This window comes from Budorcas taxicolor, chromosome 18 (genome assembly GCF_023091745.1).
Source record: "Budorcas taxicolor isolate Tak-1 chromosome 18, Takin1.1, whole genome shotgun sequence".
Classification (NCBI taxonomy): domain Eukaryota; kingdom Metazoa; phylum Chordata; class Mammalia; order Artiodactyla; family Bovidae; genus Budorcas; species Budorcas taxicolor.
Window position 1 is genome coordinate 62,025,260 of NC_068927.1, and position 26,791 is coordinate 62,052,050.

The 26,791-nt window shown below is 40.6% G+C and overlaps 2 protein-coding genes across 2 annotated transcripts in view; both read right to left on the minus strand.

Annotated features, from left to right (window-relative positions):
• Positions 1-949: 949 nt before the first annotated feature.
• On the minus strand, positions 950-1,689 carry LOC128064047 (zinc finger protein 79-like). The gene is given in 2 exon segments (XM_052656864.1): positions 950-1,428; positions 1,431-1,689. Coding segments are annotated over 2 exon segments (738 nt in total).
• A 71-nt stretch (positions 1,690-1,760) lies between these two features.
• LOC128064048 (zinc finger protein 813-like) overlaps positions 1,761-26,791 on the minus strand; it is a 41,163-nt gene continuing 16,132 nt past the window's right edge. The window contains exons 5-6 of the mRNA XM_052656865.1: positions 8,879-9,005; positions 1,761-2,269 (exon numbers count right to left, since the gene is read on the minus strand). Coding sequence (XP_052512825.1) covers positions 1,761-2,269; positions 8,879-9,005 — 636 coding nt within the window. The remainder of the gene's footprint in view (positions 2,270-8,878; positions 9,006-26,791) is intronic.

Below are 26,791 nucleotides of genomic sequence, written 5' to 3' on the forward strand. Positions count from 1 at the left end.
AACATATATATTACCATATGTAAAAGAGCCAGTGGGAGTTTGATGTTCTAGCCAGTGCTTTTGGACAACCTGGAGGGATATGGTGGGGAGACAGGTGGGTTCAGGCAGGAGGGCACATATGTATGCCTATGGCCTATTCATGTTGATGTACAGCAAAAACGATCACAATATTGTAAAAAAAGAAAAAAAAAATTAACGGATGGTGAGTTAGGCTGAACAGATAATCAAAGCTTTCCCACACCTAACACATGTGTGTAGTTTTCCTACAGTTTGAATTTTCTGAGGGTCAAAAACTTGATATATTTTACTGCTTTCTCTACATGTGTAAGCTTTCACTGCAGAATATTCTCAGATGATCTGCAATGTCATTTCTTGTGACTGAAGGGTTTGCCACATAAATAACATTTACGTGGTTTCTCTTATGTATGAACTGCCTAATGGGCAGTTAATGCTGAACATGCACTAGAAACTCTGACACATTCATTTCACTTCTATGTTTTTTAATACACTATGGATTCTCTGACGAATTATAAGGCCTGGACACTTGACTAAAGGCTCTGTCACACTCACGACATTTACACTAAAATGTTTCTCACAACTGTCACATCTCTAATGTTTCTCTCTAGTATAAATTCTCCGATGGTTTCTAAGTTCATCATTTCAAGTAAAGCACCGGCCATATACATCATATTTATATGGTTTCTCTCCTGTCTGAACTGCCTGATGATGAGTTATGGATGACTGTGCCTAAATGGTTTGTCACAATTTTTATATTTGTAAGGTTCTCTCCAGTATGAATTCTCTGATGAACTGCAAGGTTTGCATTCACACTGAAAGCCCTGCCACATATACCTCATTTATATGGTTTCTCTCCAGTATGAACTCTCTGATGAACAGCAAGGCTTGAACTTACAGTGAAAGCCTTGGCACATATACCATAATTACTTGGTTACTCTCCAGTATGAACTCTCCGATGAATAGCAAGGGTTCCATTACGACTAAACGCCTTGCCACACACATCACATTTGTATGGTTTCTCTCCAGTATGAACACTCTGATGAACAGCAAGGTTTGAACTTACTCTGAAAGCCTTGCCACATATATCACCTTTATATGGTTTCTCTCCAGTATGAATTCTCCGATGAACTGCAAGGTTTGCAGTTTGACTAAAGGCTCTGCCACATATATCACATTTATATGGTTTCTTTCCAGAATGGAATCTCTGATGAACTGCCATCTTTGCAGCTTCATTAAAGACTAGGCCACATATATCACATTTATATGGTTTCACTCCAGTATGAAGTCTCTGATGAACAGTAAGGTTTGCAGTATGACTAAATGCCTTGCCACGTACATTGCATTTGTATGGCTTCTCTCCCGTATGAGTTCTCTGATGAACTTCAAGTTGTGAGTTTTGAGTAAACATCAGCCACATACATCACATTTATATGGTTTCTCTCCAGTATGAAGTCTCCGATGAACAGTAAAGTTTGCAGTATGACTAAACGCCTTGCCACATACATTGCATTTGTATGGCTTCTCTCCAGTATGAATTCTCTGATGAACTGCCAGGTTTGCAGTTTGACTAAAGGCCTTGCCACACACATCACATTTATGTGGTTTCTCTCCAGTATGAATTCTCCAATGAATTGCAAGCTTTCTAGTTTGATTAAAAGCCTTGCCACACATGTCGCATTTATATGGTTTTCCTCCTGTATGGATTCTTTCATGTCTAGTGAGTTCTGAGTCTTGAAGAAAGGTTATGTCACATTCATTACATTTGTAAGGTCTTTTATTTTGTGTTTCATGGTCTGGTAACAGTTCTGAAGGATGCATAACAGCATTTTCATCTTTATGGGAAAAGCCTTTGCAGACATTACGAGTTCTCTGAGATGATAAACCAAGGCGCTGACGTTTGTTACAACTTGACTACATTCAAAAATTATCCCTTCAGATTGCATCATCTGCAATTCATCCTGAAAGCTTGATCCATGCCTTTCAAAAGGTCCATTTTCTACATCACTTCTACTATGATGATCTCTTCCATCAGTGAGGTTTTTGTTATGGGATGTAGACAATCCTTTGTCATTTCTTTCATCATCTGTCCCCAGATAATCAAAGTCATCTATATTTTCCTGGATCTTCCTGAGGTGAAAATCTTTGCTTTCAAGGCTTTCAGCTCTTCCAAACATCACTCTTTGAAAAATTTCCCCTTTTCCACTGTCTGCTTTTGCCTGTAATTTCTTGATCATCTCTATATGAGACATATCTACAAAACATAGAGAACCACAGATATTCTATTAGTTTCAATTCATAAATAAATTATTTCTTGTCAAACACATGACTTTTATACCAAAAGTCATATCCGTCCTAACAGAATTACGAATCTTTGCAAAGATGATCTTCAAACTATAGAACACTAAAGGAATTGAACTCTTTAAAACGAGTGATCATTTGTAATTCAAATTAATTTTAGGGTAGTGTATTTTCAAACACAATCAGAAAACATTCATTTTATGCAAACTCATGTCAGTTCGCAAAGAAAACATATTTTCCCACCATGACCTCAAAAATCACCCTACTTTGTACTAAACACAGTGCTGTCTCATAATTCAGGAGAAACTAATGGTATATTGTACACACTTTATGCATATTTATACATATTTAAATGGCAAAGAATATATAGGACTAGAGAGGTGACTCAGTGGTAAACAAGCTGCCTGCCAATGCAGAAGACACAGCACAGGGGGATACAATCCTTGGGTAGGAAAGATCCCCTGGAGCAGGAAATCACAACCCAGTGCACTATTCTTGCCTGAAAAAAATTCCATGGATAGGAAAGCTTGGTAGCCTACAGTCCATGAGATCACAAAGAGTCAGACAGGACTGAGCAACTGAGCAAACAAGCATCAAACAAGCAATACGTTGGAATGGTAAACAGTGCAAAAGAAGCATTCTAACGAATGATGTAAAAAATAAATGGCAGTTAGTAACTGTTCCACAAATATTGCATTGAGAAAATAAAGAATTCTGTAAACCATATATATATATGTGAGTGAAGTCGCTCAGTCGTGTCCGACTCTTTGCGACCCCATGGACTGTAACCCACCAGGCTCCTCCGTCCATGGGATTTTCCATGCAAGAATACTGGAGTGGGTTGCCACTTCCTTCTCCAGGAGATCTTCCTGACCCAGGGATTGAACCTGGGTCTCTCTCCTTGCAGGCAATCGCTTTAACCTCTGAGGCACCAGGGAAGCCATATATATATATATATATATATATATATTTGTTGGACCATGTGGCTTCTTAGAACTTGGTTCCCTAACCATGGATTAAATCCAGGCTAGCTGCAGTGAAACTACTGAATCCTATCCACTGGACTGTCAGGGAATTCCCTAAAATAATTTTAAAAATTAAAAAATAAACAGTTTTCCAAATACCTCTTAGAAATCTATCAGTAGATAGACATATAGGCATTTTATGACATTAATAAGTGGTTTATGTCAGTTATATTGTAAGTGAAAAATTCTCTACTTACACAATAATCATTCAATACATCAACTCCCAATCTACACAGTAACCTAAACTCACCCAGTTCATTGGCTCCAAGATACATGTAAAGGAACAAGCTTCAGGGCTTCCCTCGTGGCTCAGAGGTAAAGTATCCGCCTGCTAGTGCAGGGCACACAGGTTTGATCCCTGATCCGGGAAATCCCCACATGCGTGACAACAACTAAGCCTGTAGGCCACAAGTGATGATTCTGTGCTCTAGAGCTGGGGAGTCACAACTACTGAGCAAACACACAGAGACCACGCATTGCAACAAGAGAATCCACTAGAATGACAAGTTCATGCACTGTAACTACAGGGTAGCCCTTGCTCACTGCAAGTTGAGAAAAGCCCCTGAAGCAACAAAGACCTGAAGCAACAAAGCCAAAAACAAATAAATTTTCTTTCTTTCTTTCTTTTTTTTTTTCAGTGCCACCTTACAGCACTTATTACCACAGGAGGGGCACAAGGGGAAGTAAATACCTTTGAAATACCTCATCACATGCTACCCAAAGTCAAGCAACAAAACTGACAAGTCAAATGACAGATTGTTGCAGAACATATAAAGACCTTGCCTTTTGGGATCTCTTTTCTTGGAGTCTACTTTCCATGAAACCTCTCTTAAAAAAAAAAAAAAAAAATCACTTTGTTCATTTAGAAACAGCCATCTGTAAGTCAGAAGTACTTTCCATTTTCCTTAATAAAATGTAATTTTGAGGTAGGAGTTGGATGGGCTGCAGGTTGGACATCTACAATCAGCTACCCTCCACTTGCATGCCCTGAGGTAAGAGATAGGTGGGCTTGGTTGAGGAATTTACAGCCAACTAAAACAGGGTAAACAGGCAGTTTGTCTCTTAATTCAAGGCAACAATCATGGCAAGGACGAAGAAAGGAAAACACCCTGTCTGATACAGGAGACAATACAGAAGTGCAGAAAGGCACCTTGGAGTCAAAAGTCAGAGGATCAGTCCAGGCCATAATGAGTTTTGCTCCTCTGAGAAGCCTTTACTTCAAGATCTAGGGCATGCCTGTGTAGCCAAAGGGAGGGTCCTGAGACAAAATAACCAGGGGGGACAAAGCAAGGTGACTGGCCCACATTTCTCATACCTTTCTTACTAAAAACACATGACTTACTTTCCTTAAGCAACTATGAGCTATCAGATATATTAGCATTTTGTAGACTGGTGAACATAAATACCAGTGATAATGTCTAAGAATATTTGCTTTCTTATAGAGAACATCTCAGGGTGGCACCAAACATATTCATTAATCGTCCAAACATATTCATTAATAGTCCACAATCTCTTTAGTTTATCTGTAAGAGGAAATGAGTTTTCAGTAATCTGTGTTTCAGAATCTTATTTTATTTGGAAATGACCTAGATATTCAATGAACTTTCATTACTTGGTTGAGCACAACCCTAGGAGTTCAGGTTGGAGAAGGCAATGGCACCCAACTCCAGTACTCTTGCCTGGAAAATCCCATGGATGGAGGAGTCTGGTAGGCTGCAGTCCATGAGGTCGCTAGGAGTCGGACACAACTGAGCGACTTCACTTTAACTTTTCACTTTCATACATTGGAGAAGGAAATGGCACCCACTCCAGTATTCTTGCCTGGAGGATCCCAGGGACGGGGGAGCCTGGTGGGCTGCCGTCTGTGGGATCGCACAGAGTCGGACACGACTGAAGTGACTTAGCAGCAGCAGCAGGAGTTCAGGTTATTCAAATCTGGAGAGACTATTTTAGACAGACATTTCTAAAGTATAATCATTCTTACCTGAGTTTATTTAAAAGCTCCAATTGCATTTGCATTCTTTCCTTAAAAGTTTCTTCACTCGAGTTACTTTAAGTGTTGACAAACTTACTTAACATTAAACCTAGGTACAATAAAAGTATTAGTCAATGTTGAAGACATTGAAGACATGAAGACATGCCTTAATTAGATTAGCAAACAAACATTAATACTAGATGTTTAATACTGAATATTTCCCAATTCATGTGAACCTGAAATTCATTTAGGTTAATTTCTCTTGTAATTGTTTGATTTGAAAGTGCTTTTTTTTTTTTTTTTACAAACAATTGAATTAGAGCTCATTTGCAAATTCACCTCAGCAATATTATCCAAAAACAAAGACACACCCTGAGACAAACATAAATGCAGATCAACAGACATGAGAGCTCTCATACTTTCCTGCTTGAGATTTAAAATGTCTCTTTCACTTTTCTTCCCACCACCCGCCCTGTGGTTTAAAATTCTAATTTGCCCAAGACAGAAATCTCTGGAAAAATGGGTTACATATTTCAAGGACATGGCAAAGGTGGCATGCTATGCAGGTTCGCTTCAGTCCTATCCAACCCCCTGCAACCCCGTGGACTCTAGCCCACCAGGCTCCTCTGTCCATGATGGGACTCTCCAGGCAAGAATAATGGAGTGGGTCACCATTCACTCCTCCAGGGGATCTTCCCTACCCAGGGATCAAATCCACATCTCCTGTGTCTCCCCCACGGGTGGTAGGTTCTTTACCACTGGAGTCATCTGGGAAGCCCTGGCAAAGGTTAACTTTCAGCTTTTTTTTTTTTTTTGAAATGTCTTTTTAACAAGCTTGCTGTTTTTAATTCCACATGTAAAAAGAACCGGTTTTGCACTTTCAAAGAAAAAAAAAAATCATCTTAACCAGTTTTCTCCAGAGTCTAAACAACATCATGGCCATCCTGTATCAATCAAGTTATCTTTCCTTTCTATAGTCACAGCTTTATGGCTACAATAGAGATTGAACAGTACTCAAATTGACTGTGATAACAGGGACAGAAGGACTGATAAAAATCTTAGAACATCTCTCCAGGGAGATGGGGGTCTTTGATCAGAAGAATCTAAAGGGGTTAACAAACTTGCTAGAGTGGGGGAACCTGGGCTTCCCCTCCCACCTCAGAGACAGGGGCAGGTAGAAGGGGACCAGCTGATGGAGAGGGAGACAGAAGGGTTGGGAGGGCTGTAAGGCCACAACAGGACAAAGAATGGAGAGAGAAAGGGCAGTATGGGGACACTATTAGAGCTGTGGGCTGGCTAAAGAAAGTCGACTTAAAAAGTGAAGATTTGATCAGCCAAATATAATATGACATTGTAATATGGATAATCATCCTCACAAATCGCATAGTTCTTTTTGCAGTTCTAAGTTACCTTTATTTACCTCACGGTAGGCAGAGAGAATTGGAGAAGGCAATGGCAACCCACTCCACTGTTCTTGCCTGGAGAGTCCCAGGGACGGGGGAGCCTGGTGGGCTGCCGTCTATGGGTTCGCACAGAGTCGGACACGACTAAAGTGACTTAGCAGCAGCGGGCAGAGAGAAGGATCCAGGAGCCAATTTGGATGATGTTAATCCTGCGGCTTGGTTGGCAAGGGCCCCTGCAAAGACTGAACAATCTCAAGATTTGTCCTCAAACTTATCTATGGTGCTGCAAGACTTGCACTCACAGGAGACAGTCAGGACATTCATACTCAAGGCAGTTTCCATGCACGTTAGAAGCAAGGTCAGAGGAATGCACTCCTTTGTCTTGAAGCCTAAACAAGACTATTTATTTAATTTCCCTAACACCCTGGTGACTCCACGGTAAGAATCTGCTTAGTAATGCGGGAGACATGGGTTTGATTCTTGTTCTGGGAAAATTTCACATGTCACGGAGACTAAGTTGATGAGCCACAGATACTGAGCTTGTGTGGTAAAACTACTCAAGCCTGCGTGCCTAGGGCCTGTGCTACTGCTGTTGCTAAGTCGCTTCAGTTGTGTCCGACTCTGTGCGACCCCACAGATGGCAGCCCACCAGGCTGTGCCGTCCCTGGGATTCTCCAGGCAAGAATACTGGAGTGGGTTGCCATTTCCTTCTCCAATGCACGAAAGTAAAAAGTGACAGAGAAGTTGCTCAGTCGTGTCCGACTCTTAGCGACCCCATGGACTGCAGCCTACCAGGCTCCTCCATCCATGGGATTTTCCAGGCAAGAGTACTGGAGTGGGGTGCCATTGCCTTCTCCAGCCTAGGGCCTGTGCTTCACAACAAAAGAAGCCACCACAATAAGTAACCGTGCTTTCCACTCTACAGAGTAGCCCTCTCTCGTCTCAAATAGACAAAAGACCACATAGCAAAAAAGACCCAGTAGAGGCAAAAAAAGAAAAAAAAAAAAAAAAAAATCTTGGCTTCATCTCTGTGGGTGCTACAGCACCACTGGGGGGTGCTGTACATTTCACATGTCAAAGAACACAGCCATAAGTTAGGGAGAAGAAAAATCTCCTGTGAGAGTTCACAAACATTAAACATCTGTTTTCTCACAGAACTCTCCCACTTGGAGAGTTTCCCAAACCCCACTAATGGTGCGGCTTCCTCTCTGTCCTTGTGACAGTTGACCTGTGATCACACTGTGGATACTTTCCCACTCATCTGGATGTTTGCTATTAGCACCTCATTCTCCACAATCCAGGGGTCTTCTTCCTTTTGCCACAAGAATGGAGATAACATTCAGATCAGAAACAGAATTTCCTACTCGAAGTAATGCCATATACTGTGCCTTCTTCCAGAATCCAACCTCTTTCTTTCCTTTAAATAAATGTACCTGTTATTTTTCATACATTGGTGTATTCATTTCTTCTGGATCAGGTGAGTGTTTGTTGCTGCTTGGTCTTTTCTCCAAGTTCAGCAAGTAGGGGCTACGCTCCAGTCGCAGTGCTCGTGCTCCACTTGCTGTGGCTTCTCCTGGGTGCACGGGCTTCAGTACTTGTCCCATGTGGGCTCAGGAATTGCAGCTTCTAGGCTCTGGAGTACTGGCTCGTAGTTGAGGCACACAGGATTAGCTGCTCTGACATGTGGGATCTTCCCAGACCAAGGATTGAACCCATGTCTCCTGCATTGGCAGGTGTAGAATGCAGCTCTTTTGTCAGCCAAGGAGTGAGGACATTAAAAACTGACAGAAAAATACTTCTCATTAAATTTACTCTCTGCCGCCTTCTGAATGCACAGGGAACAGCAGGTATCTAGTTCCTACCTAAGAACTACTGAACCAAGAACACAGGGCTAAAAACAGGCAACTGGATATTTCAACGTTTGAAATCAGCTTTATAAACACTCAAGCTGTGGAGAAACTCCTTGTGCATCACACAGTGGGCAGGTCACCTGAAGGAAAGTCAAATTTAAACTCCTGATGCCAATCAGAAAGCTTTATATGTGTGAGTCAGAAAGGTTTTGAGCTTAGTCAAGAAAAACAGGAGATCTCGAAAGGTAAAGAGGGAACATGCAGAGGTACCCCAGGGCAGACCCTACTTCAGAGGGAAGTAATCCTCACCCACAGACACCAGGTTCCTGAGGGTCTCCACCATCACATCCTTGTACAAGGTCCTCTGGGCAGGGTCCAGGCATTCCCACTCCTCAGGAGTGAAATCTAGGAACACATCCTTGAAGGTCAACTGTGCCTGAAATGAAAACACATTTCACTAACGGGCCCTGAGGAGGATTCTTAGTTTCACACAAAATGAGAAGAGGTGAGAGGGGTAAAGCTCAATTCACTTGAAGTAATATTCTGATAGATCCACTAAAAGCTGCCTGAAGCCAACTATTGGTCTCTAATCTAATTTATAATTTCCTCTTTTTTCCTAAGATTATGATATCTTGCAATCAACATGAATTTGTCATGTATGTGGACATACATGAGAGAGAGAGTTTGGATTCTGGAAGAAACCACAATACATGAAAAATACACAAATTAAACCAAGACTGGGTTGTCTATGCAGAAGTGTTCCATTCAACACAGTGAGTGACACAGTGTCACTATCTAGATGAGTTACAGCAAGACTGGTGTCTTCAGAAACGACAAAGTCCACAGTAACTTTAAAAGAACACACATTGTGATGATGACGACATCATCATACTGACGACAGGTGTTTCAGCACGTCCTACACACTAAGCATTACTCTAAAGAGTTAACCTGGATGAACTTCTCATCAACATAACAGCACATTAGTGAAAGATCTGTGTCCACCTTACTGGGGAGAAAACTCTGTCACTCTAAGAAACTGCTCAGATCAAACAGTTAAGAAATGAGCCAACAGCACCTGAGCTCAGGTGGTTGGGAGACACAACTAGCAGAGAAGAAAAGAGCATCCACAAAGAGTTCCCTGAGAATACCTGAAACAAGTTCAAGGAAGCTGAAATACAATAGAACAGCATAAATGGTCATGATACAGGGTCACATCCTCTCCCATCGCAACCCACACAATGTCAATAATCTTACTACAATTTACATCATTCATGTGATGATTTAGAAAAACTTAATGCCATGAAATACACTTAAGATAGAACTGAAACTGCTACAAAGCATACACCATTATTTATGAGATGATGTTTTTGTAATTAAAAAATGGAGTTACATATCCATGGATGCATGCATGCATGTGTAAACACACAATTGATAGAAGCAAGAAGAGTTGTCTTTTTTTCTTTCATTCTTTCAAAATACATGGAGTGTCAGCTTTGTGCCTCAAATGTGAAATACAGCAGTGAACATGATGGAGCTTACAATCTAGCAGCCAGCCAGCCGATTTCATCCACAATTTTAATGTTACTATCGAAATAAGTGCTCTGACACAGGCCTGGTGCTAAGACAAGATTAAACAGAAAGTCTTAACCTACAATGAGAAATCAGACAATGTCTCTGTGAGGAAGAAACACTTAGGATTGGCAAGGTGGGAAACAGAAGAGTGTTGCAAGCAGAGAGAACACCCTGAGTGCTGGCTCTGAGGCAGGAAGATAATAACTGAACAGAAAGTCAGCCACTGTGACTCGGACACAGGGAATGTAGACGGGGTGATGCGAGATAGAGGCTCATTTATGCAAGATCTATGGATTTAGGGCTTTATTTCAAAAGCTAATGGAAGTCACTGAAGAATGTCCAGGAGGAAAGTTAGATGCTTAGATTTGTTTTTCAGAGGTCAATCTGCTGTGTGTGGAATTTGTTTACCTGCTTACTCATGCCAGACTCTTTGCAACCCCACTGACAACAGCCACCAGCTCCTCTATCCATGGAATTCTCCAGGCAAGAATACTGGAGTGGGTTCCTGTTCTCTTCTTTCATTGTACTTCTTCCTTCAGTAACTTTGTCAACATTCTATTTCTCTTTCAAAGCTTATTTATTTTGTTGAGTGGGCTTTCTCTAGTTGCAGCTGCAGTGCCCGGGCTTCTCCTTGCAGTGGCTTCTCTTGTTTTGGAGCACAGGCTCTAGAGAGTGCGGGCTTCTGTAGTAATGGCTCCCGGGCTATAGAGCACAGGCTCAGTAGCTGTGGCCCATAGGCTTGGTTGCTCTGAGGCATCTTCCTGGACCTGGGATGGAACCCGTGAACCCTATATTGGCAGGCACATTTTTAGCCACTGTACTACCAGGGAACTCCTCAACATTATCTTATTCTAGCTCAAAAAAATAAAAAATAAAAAGTAATACAAGCAGAAAATAACATACAGATTTCTTCCAATCTTTATAAAATACCTGTATTTAAAAATATGTGGGCTTCCCTACAGGTAAGTGGTTCAGAATCCACTGGGCAATGTAAGAGATGTGGGTTGTTGCCTGGTCTGAGATCCCACTTGCTGAGGGGCAACTAAGTCCGTCTCAATTCCTGAGCCAGAGCTGTAGAGTCCATGAGGTGAAACTACTCAAGCCGGCATGCTCAGAGCCTGGGCTGCAAGACAAGAGAAGCCACCACAATGGGAAGCATGCGCACCAGAACCAGAGAGTGGCCACCACTCGCCAGAACTAGGGAAAAGACACTGAAGCAACGAAGTCAGAGTACAGGAAATAAATATATTTTAGAAATAATAATGTGATTTTTATCATTAATTTTAGATATGTACTTATTAACAAAGTCCAAAATTTATTATTTTATTCCATTAAGAAAATACTGAGTCAGTGAGAGGGTAACTAGCAGGAAGTCCAGGGGTCTCCAAACGGAGGAAATAGGCTGCAAGTGTCAGACATTTTTCTCTCTCTTAAGCGGCAGGAGGAATCTCTGATTCCTCTGCCCTTTCTAAATCCAGCTGAATGTCTGGAAGTTCTTGGTTCATGTACTGTTGAAGCCTAGCTTGGAGAATTTTGAGCATTACTTTGCTAGCATCAACACTATGAAAAGGCAAAAAGATACGACACTGAAAGATGAACTCCCCAGGTTGATAGATGCCCAGTGTGCTACTGGAGGAAAGCAGAGAAATAGCTCCAAAAGGTGTGAAGAGGCTGAGCCAAAGCAAAAACAATGCCCAGTGCCCAGTTATGGATGTTTCTGGTGGTGGAAGTAAAGTCCGAAGCTGTAAAGAACAGTATTGTGTGGGAACCTGGAATGTTACGTCCATGAATCAAGGTAACTTGGAAGTGGTCAAACAGGAGATGGCAAGGGTGAACATCAACGTTCTAGGAATCAGTGACCTAAAACGGACCAGAATGGGTGAATTTAATTCAGATGACCATTATATTTACTACTGTGGGCAAGAATCCCTTATAAGGAATGGAGTAGCTATCATAGTCAACAAGAGAGTCCAAAATGCATTGGTGCTGCTGCTGCTAAGTCACTTCAGTCGTGTCTGACTCTGAGACCCCATAGACGGCAGCCCACCAGGCTCCCCTGTCCGTGGGATTCTATAGGCAGGAACACTGGAATGGGTTGCCATTTCCTTCTCCAAGGTGTGAAAGTTGAAAAGGAAGTTGCTCAGTCGTGTCCAGCTCTTTGCGACCCTATGGACTGTAGCTCCTGGACCAGGCTCCTCCGTCCACGGGATTCTCCAGGCAAGAGTACTGGAGTGGAGTGCCATTGCCTTCTCCGCCAAAATGCAGTACTTGGATGCAATCTCAAAAACGACAGAATGATCTCTGTTCGTTTCCAAGGCAAACCATTCAGTATCACAGCAATCCAAGTCTATGCCCCAACCAGTAAACCCAAAGAAGCTGAAGTTGAACAGTTCTATGAAGACCTACAGATTTCATAGAACACCACACACACACACAAAAAGATGTCCTTTTCATCATAGGGTTGGAATGCAAAAGTAGGAAGTCAAGAGATACCTGGAGTAACAGGCAAGTTTGGCCTTGGACTACAGAATGAAGCAGGGCAAAGCTAACGATTTTGTTAAGAGAACGCACTGGTCATAGCAAATGCCTGTCAACTACAAAGTGGCATTGACCAAGAGCACTGCCAGTGACTGAACAACAAAGGCGTTTGCCATCTGCCTCCATGGAGAGTGAACCCCATGCTCCTATAGCTGTTGTCCTTCAACAGCTGTGGAGTGAGGCACTCCATGCTCCAGGGAATCCAGTGGGATGGGTCTTTAGACAATTGGATTTTTTTAAAAAATGTTTTCAGGAACAGATTTTATGGTCTCAATCATTGCATCTCCTCCTATCTAGAGAAGCACTAAATCCTTTTATGGTGACATCATATCCTCATGACTAACAAAAAACCTTTGGTAAAATAAGTGCTTCATGGTATGTATTGAACTTCCCATTCACCAAAACCTTATATATTGACCTTCCCCACTGCCGCTTTGAAGCAGTCTCTCAGAGCTATCTGAGATGCTGCCTCCCAGGCTACAGTCCTCATTTTGCCCTCATTTTGTTTGGTGCCATCCTAAAATGTTCTAAGAAAGCAAAGGTTTTAGAAATTATCACTGGTATTTATGCTCACCAATCTATAAAATGCTAACATAAAAGTCAGTTCTTGGCACTTAACGTGTCCTCCAGGTGGAGGCAGCATGGCTCAGGCATTCGTGAACAGCAAGATCCAGTCTGGGAAGTTGGTCGTGTTCATCAACCCAACCTGCCCCTACTGCAGAAGGACTCAGGAGCTCTTCAGTCAACTGCCCTTAAAACAAGGGCTTTGTCAATATCACAGCCAACAGTGACACCAATGAGATTCAAGATTACTTGCAACAGCTCACAGGAGCCAGAACGGTACCTCGGGTCTTCATCGGTAAAGAGTGCATAGGCGGATGCATGGAAGCAACCTAGATGTCCATCAGCAGATGAATGGATAAGAAAGCTGTGGTACATATACACAATGGAGTATTACTCAGCCATTAAAAAGAATACATTTGAATCAGTTCTAATGAGGTGGATGAAACTGCAGCCGATTATACAGAGTGAACTAAGCCAGAAAGAAAAACACCAATATAGTATACTAACACATATATATGGAATTTAGAAAGACGGTAACAATAACCCTGTATGCGAGACAGCAAAAGAGACACAGATGTATAGAACAGTCTTTGGGACTCTGTGGGAGAGGGAGAGGGTGGGATGATTTGGGAGAATGGCATTGAAACATGTATAATATCATATAAGAAATGAATTGCCAGTCCAGGTTCGATGCAGAATACAGGATGCTTGGGGCTGGTGCACTGGGATGACCCAGAAGGATGGTATAGGGAGGGAAGTGGGAGGTGGGTTCAGGATTGGGAACACATGTACACCCGTGGGGGATTCATGTTGATGTATGGCAAAACCAATACAATCAGTTCAGTTCAGTTCAGTCATGTCCGACTCTTTGCGACCCCATGAATCGCAGCACGCCAGGCCTCCCTGTTCATCACCATCTCCCGGAGTTCACTCAGACTCACGTCCATCGAGTCAGTGATGCCATCCAGCCATCTCATCCTCTGTCGTCCCCTTCTCTTCCTGCCCCCAATCCCTCCCAGCATAAGAGTCTTTTCCAATGAGTCAACTCTTCGCATGAGGTGGCCAAAGTACTGGAGCTTCAGCTTTAGCATCATTGCTTCCAAAGAAATCCCAGGGCTGATCTCCTTCAGAATGGACTGGTTGGATCTCCTTGCAGTCCAAGGGACTCTCAAGAGTCTTCTCCAACACCACAGTTCAAAAGCATCAATTCTTCGGAGCTCAGCTTTCTTCACCGTCCAAATCTCACACCCATACATGAATTAGCCTCCAATTAAAACAAAAATTTAAATTAAAACAAAAAAGAGTGCATAGGTGGATGCATTGGTCTAGTAAATATGCATGAAAGAGCAGAACTATGGACACGGCTAAAGCAAATTGGAGCTCTGCAATAATTACAGAGCAGATCCAGGCTGATATCCCCCTTGAAGACTGGATGGCATTGCCGATAATGACAGCAGTTCCTGGAGGATGGACCTGGGGCAACTTTACCCAGTCACAGCAACTGTTTACTGAAAATTCTGAAATATGTTCACCTCATTAAAAAGGGCGGGCATTTGGGGAGGCGAAAAACAGCTTCTTTTGACTCAGTATTAAAAATGGACCAACTTGCCAAAAAAAAAAAAAGTCAATTCTTGGTTGCTCAAGGAAAGTAGGAACTGTGTTTTCAGTAAAGAAGGCATGAGGAATGGACTTGCATTTTGTGAAGGGAAAGGAACTAAGCCTGACTTACATGTGGCTTTTTAGGATGGAAGAACAAAGTAATGGGTGCAGAAAGTGATAAGGTTTGTGAAAAGTCAACCATGAGAAGTGAACTTTGTACCTGGTTTAAAAGAAGTGTAAAATAAATTTAATTAAGTTTGCCTTTTAAATAAGGTAAAACTTATTTAGCTTTGAATTTCGCTTTTCTGTCTGTTACATTATTTGAATTTAGCTTTTCTGCCTGTTAAGATGACACCTTTTCTTCAGATGGTGAACTGCCTTTGATAACAGATTAAAGTTTCTTTATCTCTTAAATGATCTGTTCTGAAATCTTTCATTGTTACTTTGGCTATATGAATAGCTATTGTTTCACAATTACCTATAATCCTATCTGACTGAGTGTTCTAAACTTATTTGATATTTGTTGACAAAACTTCCTAAGTCATTGTAATGAAGAACTTGATTTCTAGCTAACTTTGGGATGCTTCAGAGGGCCCCTGAAACACCCCAAAGAGAGATATTACACTAATTAGGCTCATTTTCTATACAGAATGACATGGGAAGTATTGTCAAGTGAGGAATAAGTCTCGGGTTATATTGTATGGTAAATGTTACTAATATAGATATCGGAGAAACCATATGGTGCTGCTAAAATTCTGATATGTTTGGGTAAAATGTTATCAGGCTTAATTCTAATTACTATTTCAAAATATTGTCATAGTACTAATCAAGTTTTGCAAAAATACTTGCTCTTCAAGAAGATTTATAGAAAGGACTTTCGGATAAATACCAGTTTCTGAACTGGGTAAGGATTCTAAAGGAAAACCTGATGACTTCACAAAGCTTAACAGAAGGACTGATGAATATGCTTATAACTTTTATGGTTTATATCCAAAAAATTATTGGTTTGAATATGTGTCATCCAGGTGTAACGAAAAGAAACCTTCCTCTGAAACTAATAATGACAGCAATTTGGTAAAATTATATCTTATACACAAATTGAAACATTTCTGTTTTCTATCTCAACCCTTCTAGAACGCAAAAGTAGGAAGTCAAGAAACACCTGGAGTAACAGGCAAATTTGGCCTTGGAGTACCAAATGAAGCAGGGCAAAGACTAACAGAGTTATGACAAGAGAACGCACTGGTCATAGCAAACACCCTATTCCAACTACACAAGAGAAGACTCTACACACGGACATCAACAGATGGTCAACACTGAAATTAGATTGATTATATCCTTTGCAGCTAAAGATGAAGAAGCTCTATACAGTCAGCAAAGCAAGACTGGGAGCAGAGTGTGGATCAGATCATGAACTCCTTATTGCCAAATTCAGACTGAAATTGAAGAAAGTAGGGAAAACCACTAGACCATTCAGGTATGACCTAAATCAAATACCTTATGACTATACAGTGAAAGTGAGAAACAGATTTAAGGGACTAGATCTGATAGACAGAGTGCCTGATGAACTATGGATGGGGGTTCGTGATATTGTACAGGAGACAGGAACAAGACTCTCTCCAAGAAAAAGAAATGCAAAAAAGCAAAATGGCTGTCTGAGGGGGCCTTACAAACAACTGTGAAAAGAAGAGAAGTGAAAAGCAAAGGAGAAAAGGAAAGATATACCTATTTGAATGCAGAGTTCCAAAGAATAGCAAGGAGACATAAGAAAGCCTTTCTCAGGGATCAATGCAAAGAAATAGAGGGAAACATGTAGGGAACAAGGTATAAAGAAGGTCGGGAAGTGCTTGCAAACGAGACTCTCAACCAGGGCTGAACATTCTTGCAAACGAGATGTTCAGCTAAGAATCCTGTTTGTTCCCGTGGGAAAAGAACATTTCTTGCACACAAGGATGTTTCTCTGATTCCTCAAAAGGAACAGACCCTGGGACAAAACGGATTCTAAGTTGATAAGGAAGTTCCCCAAAACAAAGTCTTAGCTGCAGTAAATAAGTCAAGGTAAAGGTCATCCCGCCCTGTGCCTGAGCACTGTATAGTCTTTGAATCATAGCGCTTGGCAGCTTGCCCTGTAGGTTGTTGTGCAAGGGATATAAAATAAAGCAGCTGTAAGAAGCAAGTGTTAAAATATAAAGATTTAAACCACTCTGCAGTGTTGGTGTTTCATTCCGTCGCCAGCATCTGGCGCCCAGCGTGGGGCACGAGGGAACCAAAAGGGCAAGCACCCCGGGGCAAAAGGCTGAAAGGGGGACTTTCGGGAAATAGAGAAAAAGAGAAAAGAATAAAAATCCAAAAGGGTGAGCACCCCAGGGCGAACGCTGAAAGGGGGACTTTCGAGAAAAAGAAAAAAGAATAAAAATCCGAAAGGGTGAGCACCCTGGAGTGAAACGCTGAAAGGGGGACTTCCGAGAAAAAGAAAAATAAGAGAAAAAGAACAGAAAAAAGAGAAGAGAAAAAGAAAAAACTATGGGGCATTTCCCATCTTTAAAGTCACAATATATGGAGCTGGTTAAGGGGCTCCTGCATTCTATAGGAATTAAAAGGTCTACTTGCCGCTTGAGTGAGTTATTCTGTCTTATAGAGCAGCATTGCTATTGGTTTCAATATCAAACAAAAGTACAGCTGAATTTGAAGAAATGGAAAGTGGTGCAGAAAGAGTTAAGAAAGCAGCATCAAAAAGGAAATGTGATTCCTTTAAGGCTGTGGACTCTATGTAGCGCTATAACACAGGCTTTAAAATTAATGGCTGCCTCATGTCATCTTGAGAAGGGGGCTTCACCTCGGCCTCCGCCCAAACCTCCGGATGATAGTAAAGATTCATCCACTGAGACAGATAGAGATGTGAGTTCTGGGGAGGATTCAGATTCTGTAGAGGCAATGACTACTGCCTTTTAAAAGGTTTAATTAAATAGAAAACGAACTTCCAAGGCTGTTAACCCTTCTGCACCACCTTACGCATCCCTAATTCCAGTACCTGCCGACAAGGCTGAGGTAGGGAGAGAGAGTCAATGGTTTTGAAAGTACGGGAAAAAGTATATTTTGGGAAATGCTTATTAATGACTCTCGTCCTTTAATGTCACTGATTATTGAAGGTAAACAGTTTGAAGGATTAGTGGATACAGGAGCAGATGTTTCAGTTATTTCTCTCCAGCAGTGGCCTAATGACTGGAAAAAAGAAAAAAGTCCTCTTGTTTTAACAGGCTTAGGATCAATAGCAGATGTGTGGAGAAGTGCTCAACCTTTGTCATGCCAATTGTCTAATGGAAAAAAAGTATTTATTTCTTTAATAAAGTATTAATATCTGGGGAAGGGATCTTTTATTTTCTTTAGGAACAATGCTCACCATCTCGTCGAAAACTTGTAGCCACTGCTCAGATTCCTCGAGCTCTCCCATTGAAATAGTTAACTGATGTCCCTAAATGGGTTGAGCAGTGGCCGCTTCCAAAAGTGAAGTTCGAGGTTTTAGAACAATTAGTAGAAGAACAGCTTCAATCTGGCCATATGGAACCTTCCACCTCTGCTTGGAATTCTCCTGTTTTTGTCATTAAGAAAAAATCTGGTAAATGGAGAATGTTGACTGATTTAAGGGAAGTTAACAAATGTATAGAACCTATGGGAACTTTGCAATTAGGTCTCCCTTCTCCTGCTTTGATTCCACAGGATTGGTCTTTGATGGTTTTAGATTTGAAAGATTGTTTTTTTAATATTCCTTTGCAAATAAAAGATAAAAATAAATTTGCTTTTACTATTCCAGTGTATAATGATGGGCAGCCCGTAAAACGTTATCAATGGACAGTGTTGCCTCAAGGAATGATTAATAGCCCTACACTTTGTCAGGAGTTTGTTGATCGTGCTCTTATTACTGTGAGACAACAATTTTCTAATTGTCTTCTTTATCATTATATGGATGATCTTCTATCGGCAGCTCCTAGTGAAGAGGAACGAGATAAATTTTTTATTCATGTGAAGAAAGCTTTAAGTGATTTTAATCTCCAAATTGCTCCTGAAAAAATTCAAACTGAATTTCCTATTTCATATTTAGGTGCTATTTTGGAACGACAAAGAATAAAACCTCAAAAAGTCCAAATTAGACGAGATAATTTGAAAACTCTTAATGATTTTCACAAGCTTTTGGGTGATATTAACTGGTTACGTCCTATGTTAGGGATTCCTACACATCAATTGCGTCATTTATTTTCTACTTTGGAGGGTGATGCTGCTCTTAACAGTCCTCGATCTCTTACTTCTCAAGCAATAGAGGAATTACACGTTGTAGAGCAACGGTTGAATGAAGGGTTTCTTACTTATCTACAACAGGATCAACCTATATATTTCATAGTGTTCCATACTCCCTATTCTCCTACTGGAGTTATTGCTCAATCTGCAGGGTTGATTGAGTGGGTATTTTTACCCAATAACTATACAAAAAAGCTTACTACTTATATGGATAAAATTGCTTTCCTTATTTTGAAAGGTCGAAGCCGTATTACTCAGTTAATTGGAAGTGACCCTCAAACAATTATTACTCAAATTACTTCCACCCAAATTTCTAATTGCTTACAGTTTAATAAAAATTGGCAGATAGCTCTTGCATCTTATTCAGGGACTTTTTCTAATCAATATCCTCAATCTAAAATGATAGATTTTCTTCGACATACATCAATGGTTTGTAAATCTCCTATATCTAATATTCCAGTTGAAGGAAAAACTATTTTTACAGATGCCAATAAAAATACTGCTGGCTATTGGACTGATACTACTTCTAAAGTTGTTCCACATTCCTTTTCTTCCATGCAGCCTGCTGAACTTTGGGCCATTTGTTTGGCATTATAGGATTTTTTTGATATTCCTATTAATATTGTTTCTGATTCTAAATATGCAGTCTTTTCATGTATTTATCTTCCTGAAGCCACTCTACCGGTAACTTTAAAAACTAATATTGATAAATTATTTTTTCAGGTTCAACAATTATTAATTAGGCGAACTAACCCTCTCTTTTTTACTCATATTCGAGCTTATTCTTCTCTCCCCGGACCATTATCTCAAAAAAATGCAAATACAGTTGCCTTACTTTATCCTTTACAGTCTGCAACACAAGAACATTGCTTACATCATACTAATTCTAAAGGGTTACAAAAAACTTATTCGTTAACACGAAAACAAGCTCAACGCATTGTTTGTTCTTGTTCCATATGTGCACCATTTATTTTGCCCTTTGCCCCTCCTGGAGTAAATCCCAGAGGACTACAATCTAACCAAATCTGACAAATGATGTTGTTTTTATTTCTTCATTCGGTAAACGGAAATATGTTCATCGTACTATAGATACTTATTCTCATTTTCAATGGGCTGCAGCTTTAAGTTCAGAAAAGGCTGATTCAGTTATTACTCATTTACTATTTTGTTTTGCTATTATGGGCGTACCTATAGAATTAAAAACTGATAATGCTCCTGCATATCAATCCTCTAAATCATCTCAATTTTTAGAAAATATCATATTAAGCACACTTTTGGTATTCCTTATAATAGTCAAGGACAAGCTATAATTAAAAGAGCTAATTGGACTCTTCGAAAATACATGGAAAAAATAAAAAAGGGGGAGAAAGATGTGATATCACCAAGGGATGTATTAAATAAAACACTATTAACTCTTAACTTTTTGAATGTCTGGGGAAAAAGTAAGATTACTCCAGCAGAACAGCATTTTGGCAATTCATAAAAGAAGACAAAAAGCTTTGAACATTCCCAGGTATGGTATAAGGATGAGATAAAGGGATGGATTCCAGCAGTACTTCACTTCTTGGGGCGAGGGTATGCTTTTATTGCTGTGAATAATTCCAGGATCTGGGTTCCATTGAGATTGGTGAAGTTGCAGGATGAGCGACCCATTCGTGCGCCAGTTTCAGGAACTGTCAATGCAGAGGACTTTCACCTTTGCGACAAGAGAGGCAGGCCCACCGACATGGGGACAGTTGAAAAAACTGACTCAAGAAGCTGAGAGAACATTGCAAGGATCATGACCCTCGTCTAGTTATGAATTTTTCAAATCATATAGTTGTAGATTGGAGTCCTACTCATGGAGAATTTTTAGAAAAATGGTCTAATCGATCTTTAAAATGGCATCGCATAAATGGTACCCTGAATGGTCAAGGAAATGAAACTGTAAAATGGCAACATTTTGCATTGGTTCCACCTCAGTTACAAATGGATGGGCACCCTCAATTACAAGGAGATATATGGAAATTATGGGCAGTGTCAGGTGACCTTACTATATGGACGGGAAACTTTACCTTAAATATTAATGATCCTAAGGGGCCATTTCAAATTCATTTGCATATTAATAAATCTTACTGTGCTATAGCATGTGTAAAATTTCCTTATTCTTTACTGTATGGACAATGGATTTGGAATGAAATTTTAGGAGTTATATCATCTTCTGATTGTAACTTGACTCAATGTATAAATCGTTCCTGGTGGGAAAATGTTGAAAACAAGATGGTACATTCCAGTAATTATTCTTTGGTCATTGTGAAAGCACGGACTGAACTTTGGTTGCCTGTTAATCTTACTCGACCTTGGTCGGACTCTTTTGCTGTTACTCATCTTGTGAATGCTGTACAAACTCTTCTCCATCGATCTCGAAGAATGCTTGGCATTGTCATCGCATCAATTCTCGCCGTGGCTTCAGTAACAGCAACAGCAACTGTAGCAGGTCTTGCTTTGCATCAGGGCATACAGACTGCTGATTTTGTCAGGGAATGGCATAAAGATGCTCATTTATTGTGGCAACAACAGCATGATTTGGACGCTCAATTGGCTACTGATGTATTGAATTTACAACACACTGTTTCCTGGTTAGGAGATCTAGTGACTGTGTTAGCTACAAAGAGTGTGTTAAAATGTGATTAGAACTCATCCCACCTATGTGTAACCCCTGTTCCCTTTAATATGAGTGAGGGTTAAAAAAAGGTAAAAAGGTCTTTAGTGGGACACCAGAATTTAACTGCTGAAATTATGGAATTGGAACAAACTATATTGTCAACTTTTAGTAAGACGCTGCCTGATATTCTTGGTTCTGATATACTGAAGAGTATTCAAGAAGGATTAGATAACCTCAGTCCTTTAGGGCATGTATCTACATTGTTAACAACATCCTTTGTGAATACTTTGTTAATTGTTGCTTTAGGTTTTATTGCTTTTATAGTCTACCGGCGCTGGCGAAAAGGGAAACAATTGAAAGAAGAAGCTTTGCCTATTCAAGCGCTTATTCAGCATCTACAAGAAAAGAAAGGGGGAGATGTAGGGAACAAGGTATAAAGAAGGTTGAGAAGTGCTTGCAAACGAGACTCTCAACCAGGGCTGAACATTCTTGCAAATGAGATGTTCTGCCCAGTGTAGGGAACTAGGTATAAGGAAGGTTGAGAAGTGCTTGCAAACGAGACGCTCAACCAGGGCTGAACATTCTTGCAAACGAGATGTTCAGCTAAGAATCCTGTTTGTACCCGTGGGAAAAGAACATTTCTTGCACACAAGGATGTTTCTCTGATTCCTCAAAAGGAACAGACCCTGGGACAAAACGGATTCTAAGTTGATAAGGAAGTTCCCCAAAACAAAGTCTTAGCTGCAGTAAATAAGTCAAGGTAAAGGTTATCTCGCCCCGCGCCTGCACACTGTATAGTCTCTGAATCATAGTGCTTGGCAGCTTGCCCTGTAGGTTGTTCTGCAAGGGATATAAAATAAAGCAGCTGTAAGAAGCAAGTGTTAAAATATAAAGATTCAAACCACTCTGCAGTGTTGGTGTTTCATTCCGTCGCCAGCAAAAGCAATAGAATAGGAAAGACAAGACATATAAATTTTTAAAGCTGCACATAATATGCCAGCAAATTAGGAAAACTCAGCAGTGGCCACAGGACTGGAAAAGGTCAATTTTCATTCCAGTCCCAAAGAATGCTCAAACTACCACACAATTGCACTTGTCTCACATGCTAGTAAAGTCACGCTCAAAATTCTCCAAGCCAGCCTTCTGCAATACATGAACTGTGAACTTCCAGATGTTCAAGCTGGTTTTAGAAAAGGCAGAGGAAACAGAGATCAAATTGCCAACATACGCTGGATCATCAAAAAGCAAGAGAGTTTCAGAAAAACATCTATTTCTGCTTTATTCACGATGCCAAAGCCTTCGACTGTGTGAATCACAATAAACTGTGGAAAATTCTGAAAGAGATGGGAATACCAGACTACCTGACCTGCCTCTTGAGAAATCTGTATGCAGGTCAGGAAGCAACAGTTAGAACTGGACATGGAAAAACAGACTGGTTCCAAATAGGAAAAGGAGTGTGTCAAGGCTGTATAATGTCACCCTGCTTATTTAACTTTTCCCTCAAACATTCAACATCCAGCAGTGCTGCCGTCGATATACCAGCCCTAAATGATTTTTCCCTTTACCCTCAAGTCCCTTCTAGAGTACCTACCGGACTTTTTGGACCCCTGCCCCCACAAACCTTCGGTCTTTTACTTGGCCAATCTAGTTTGACTTCTAAAGGAATTACTGTTCACCCTGGAGTAATTGATTCAGATTATTAAGGAGAGATTCAAATGATGGTGTCATCTCAGATTCTATGGCAATTCAAAAAGGAAGACAAAATTGCTCAATTACTTCTTTTGCCTTACATTTCTATTAACTGCTCTAATAATGTATGGACAAGCAGATTCGGCAGATCAAAAACAATCCTTATGGATATGCCGGGAGCCAGCGTGAGGAACTCCGCCCATGGCAAAAGTCATGAGGAAGGAGGCTTGGCATACGCAAAGGTGTGATCAAGCCTCAGGAAATCCCCTGTTCCCGAGCATCTAACCCCAAAACCAGTCTGTTTTATGCTCTCACCTACACCTCTGACTTTACGGGGGGCTCTCCCCCATAACCGTTTCTCTCGGAGAAGGAGTAAACATGCAGCTCCAAGGCAATAAAAATTCTTGGGTGTGACAAGAGTGTTTCAGCCTACGGACCTCTCTGAAGGTTATCTAGCCCACCTGTATAGGTTCGTCTGGCCACATGTGATTGTTTATAACCTCCCAACCTGAGAGGCATGAGATGTTTTAGACTTACTAAAGGCAAATTCTTTTGGGGAATTAGAAATTATTAGTATAATGGGTTGGTTAGGAATTATATTGGTGAAGGGTTTTTTCATTTGTTGTGTCAATAATTGCTGCTAATTCCCTGCTCTGGGTGGGACAAGGATGTCTCAGGTCAAACCTCTCTGCTGACAGACTAGCTTGTGTGACAGGATTATCCATATTCCTGCCACATGATTGTTTACTACCTCTCAACCATAAACAGCACAGAGAATTTTGGAGTATTTTCAGAGTCTTAATTAGCATGGGGCTTTTTCTTCTTGTTGAGTCAATGATTGCCGCCAGGCCTCCATATCCTTAGGCACCTGGGAATATATTAATCAATGTATTTGGACTATAGAAAAGGAAATATAGTAGTTTTTAAGGTTAGCAACACTAGACTTTTTGAGTTAATGGATTTTCTCTTTTGTAATAGATCACTGTACTTTGTTATAAATCACTGTGTCCTTGTTATGCAAAAACGTAACTTTATCACTATCTTAAGACCAAATAGATCTTAAGGGGAACATTGGTGAAAGGATTTTCATTGTTGGGCTGATGTTTGCTGTTAAATCTCCATGTTCCCTACCCTTATAATGAATACAACTAGCATACAGGAGAAATAAGTATTAACCTTTAAGCACATAGGAGAAATAAGTATTAACCTTTAAGATTAATCCTGTTAACCTTGGGTTAAATAAATTCCTTTCTTGATTGTAACTCACTACACCCTCACCCTATAGGAATGTAACTTTATTTGGAGGGTGGTGCCTGGTTTAAGAAAAAAGACCCTTGGAAGAAATAAGTTTTTTGGTTATCAGAAAGAAAGGATCATGAAATGTCAGCAGGTCTCACTCATGGCCAGAAGATGATGTACCTTTTTTACATTTATGTGAAACACCTGATTTTGATAAAGGTCAGGACTGCTGACTCCCGCATGACTCTGTATTCATCCCTATGTGTAACAAAAGGTATATAAGCAAACCCCAAAATAAAGAAATCGGATCAGTTTCTGGAAAGACTGATTCCCCCGTGTCGCTTCTTTCTTGCTCTCGTTTTTCTGGCTGAATTCCCATCTGGAGCGTGGGTGCCCTCCAAGTCTACTTATTTGCCCCGGTTTTCAAGCCCACGCGAGAAGGAGCCCAAGGAGGGGCACCTTCCGATATTCAAGTGGCACCGGTGGCCCAACGTAGATGGTGCAAATTCCTTGTCTTGGAATTTTATTGGTATCCCACGTAAACCAAGTTATTCAGCACCTTTTTCTCTCCTAATATTTTCTGGCCGAATTCCCATCTGGTGCATGGGTACCCACCAAGCCTGCTAATTTTGCCTGGGCTTCTAAGATCGGGGGGGGCCTCAGTGCCTCCTCTCCTTCGGGAGAACGGGAAGACGCCTGCGGCCTGCGTAGGTGGTGATTGGTATCCCATGTGAACCAAGTTATTCAGCCTCTTTTTCTCTAATCTTCTAATCCCTTTCTACCTGTAATTAAGTAAGTCATTTCCGACATCCCCACCTTCGAATTCCCTGGATCCACCGGGGCTGGACCCCAGCATGGATATCACTGGTATCTCAATGTGCCCGACCACATATAAATATCAAAATTAATGGTTCAAGACTTTCTGGTCTCCTCGACACTGGATCTGATATTACTATTATTTCCAAACACTTATGGCCCCAAACCTGGCCTATACAAAACATCTCTTGCCAAATTGCAGGAATTTCTCAAACCAAAGTACAAGAAATTTATCAAAATATTCAAATCTACCCATAAAAAGGACCAAAAGGCCAGCCTGCAACATTAAGACCTTATGTGATAGATGCACCCCTTAATCTAATAGGAAGGGGCTTACTTATGCAATGGCAAACTCAGATATACATTCCACATTTTTCCTAGGGGCCACTGCTCATTTAACAAAGCAATTCTTAAAATAACTTGGAAGAATGACGAGCCTATTTGGACAGAGCAGTGGCCCCTTACAAAGGAAAAGTTACAGGCTACTAAAGAACTTATAGACACACAATTAGAATTAAAATATATTGAGGAATCTTACTCTCCTCGGAACTCTCCTATTTTTGTAATAAAAAAGAAATCTGGCAAATGACATCTCTTAACAGATCTTAGAAAAGTTAATGCATCTATGAAATCCATGGGTGCACTACAACCAGGGATCCCATCCCCTACTACTGTTCCTCAAAATTGGCACATTATTATTACTGATTTACAAGATTGCTTTTTAAATATACCTTTACACCCTTTAGACTGAGAGAGATTCACTTTCTCTCTCCCTTTTCCTAATCACATCAGACCTCATAAAAGATTTCAATAGACTGTGTTAACTCAAGATATACTTAACAGTCCTATTTGTCAAAATTTTGTAGCCAAGGCTTTACATCCAATGTGACAGCAATTCCCTCATGCATATATCATTAACTGTAACTACTGTAACTACAAAAAGGAGAAGTGGTATTTTTGACACTGAATGGCCATGATTTTTATTCTTTAGACTCCAGAGAAAACTGATTAAAATAAAATCTTTTTTGAAATTGCAAAACCGGTTCTTCTTACATGTGCAGTCAGGAAAAGGTTAACTTGTTAAAATACTTTTTTGGAGCTCCAATTCTGCCCGGGAAACAAAAAGAGGCCTAAGAAAAAACCTAAAGTTAACTTTTATCATGTACTTTGGATACACAGCCCACTCTATCTGGGACTCCAGCCATAAAAAAATTGGTGGAACACAGGGGAAAAAAAAAAAATATATATATATCAAAAAGAGATTTTAA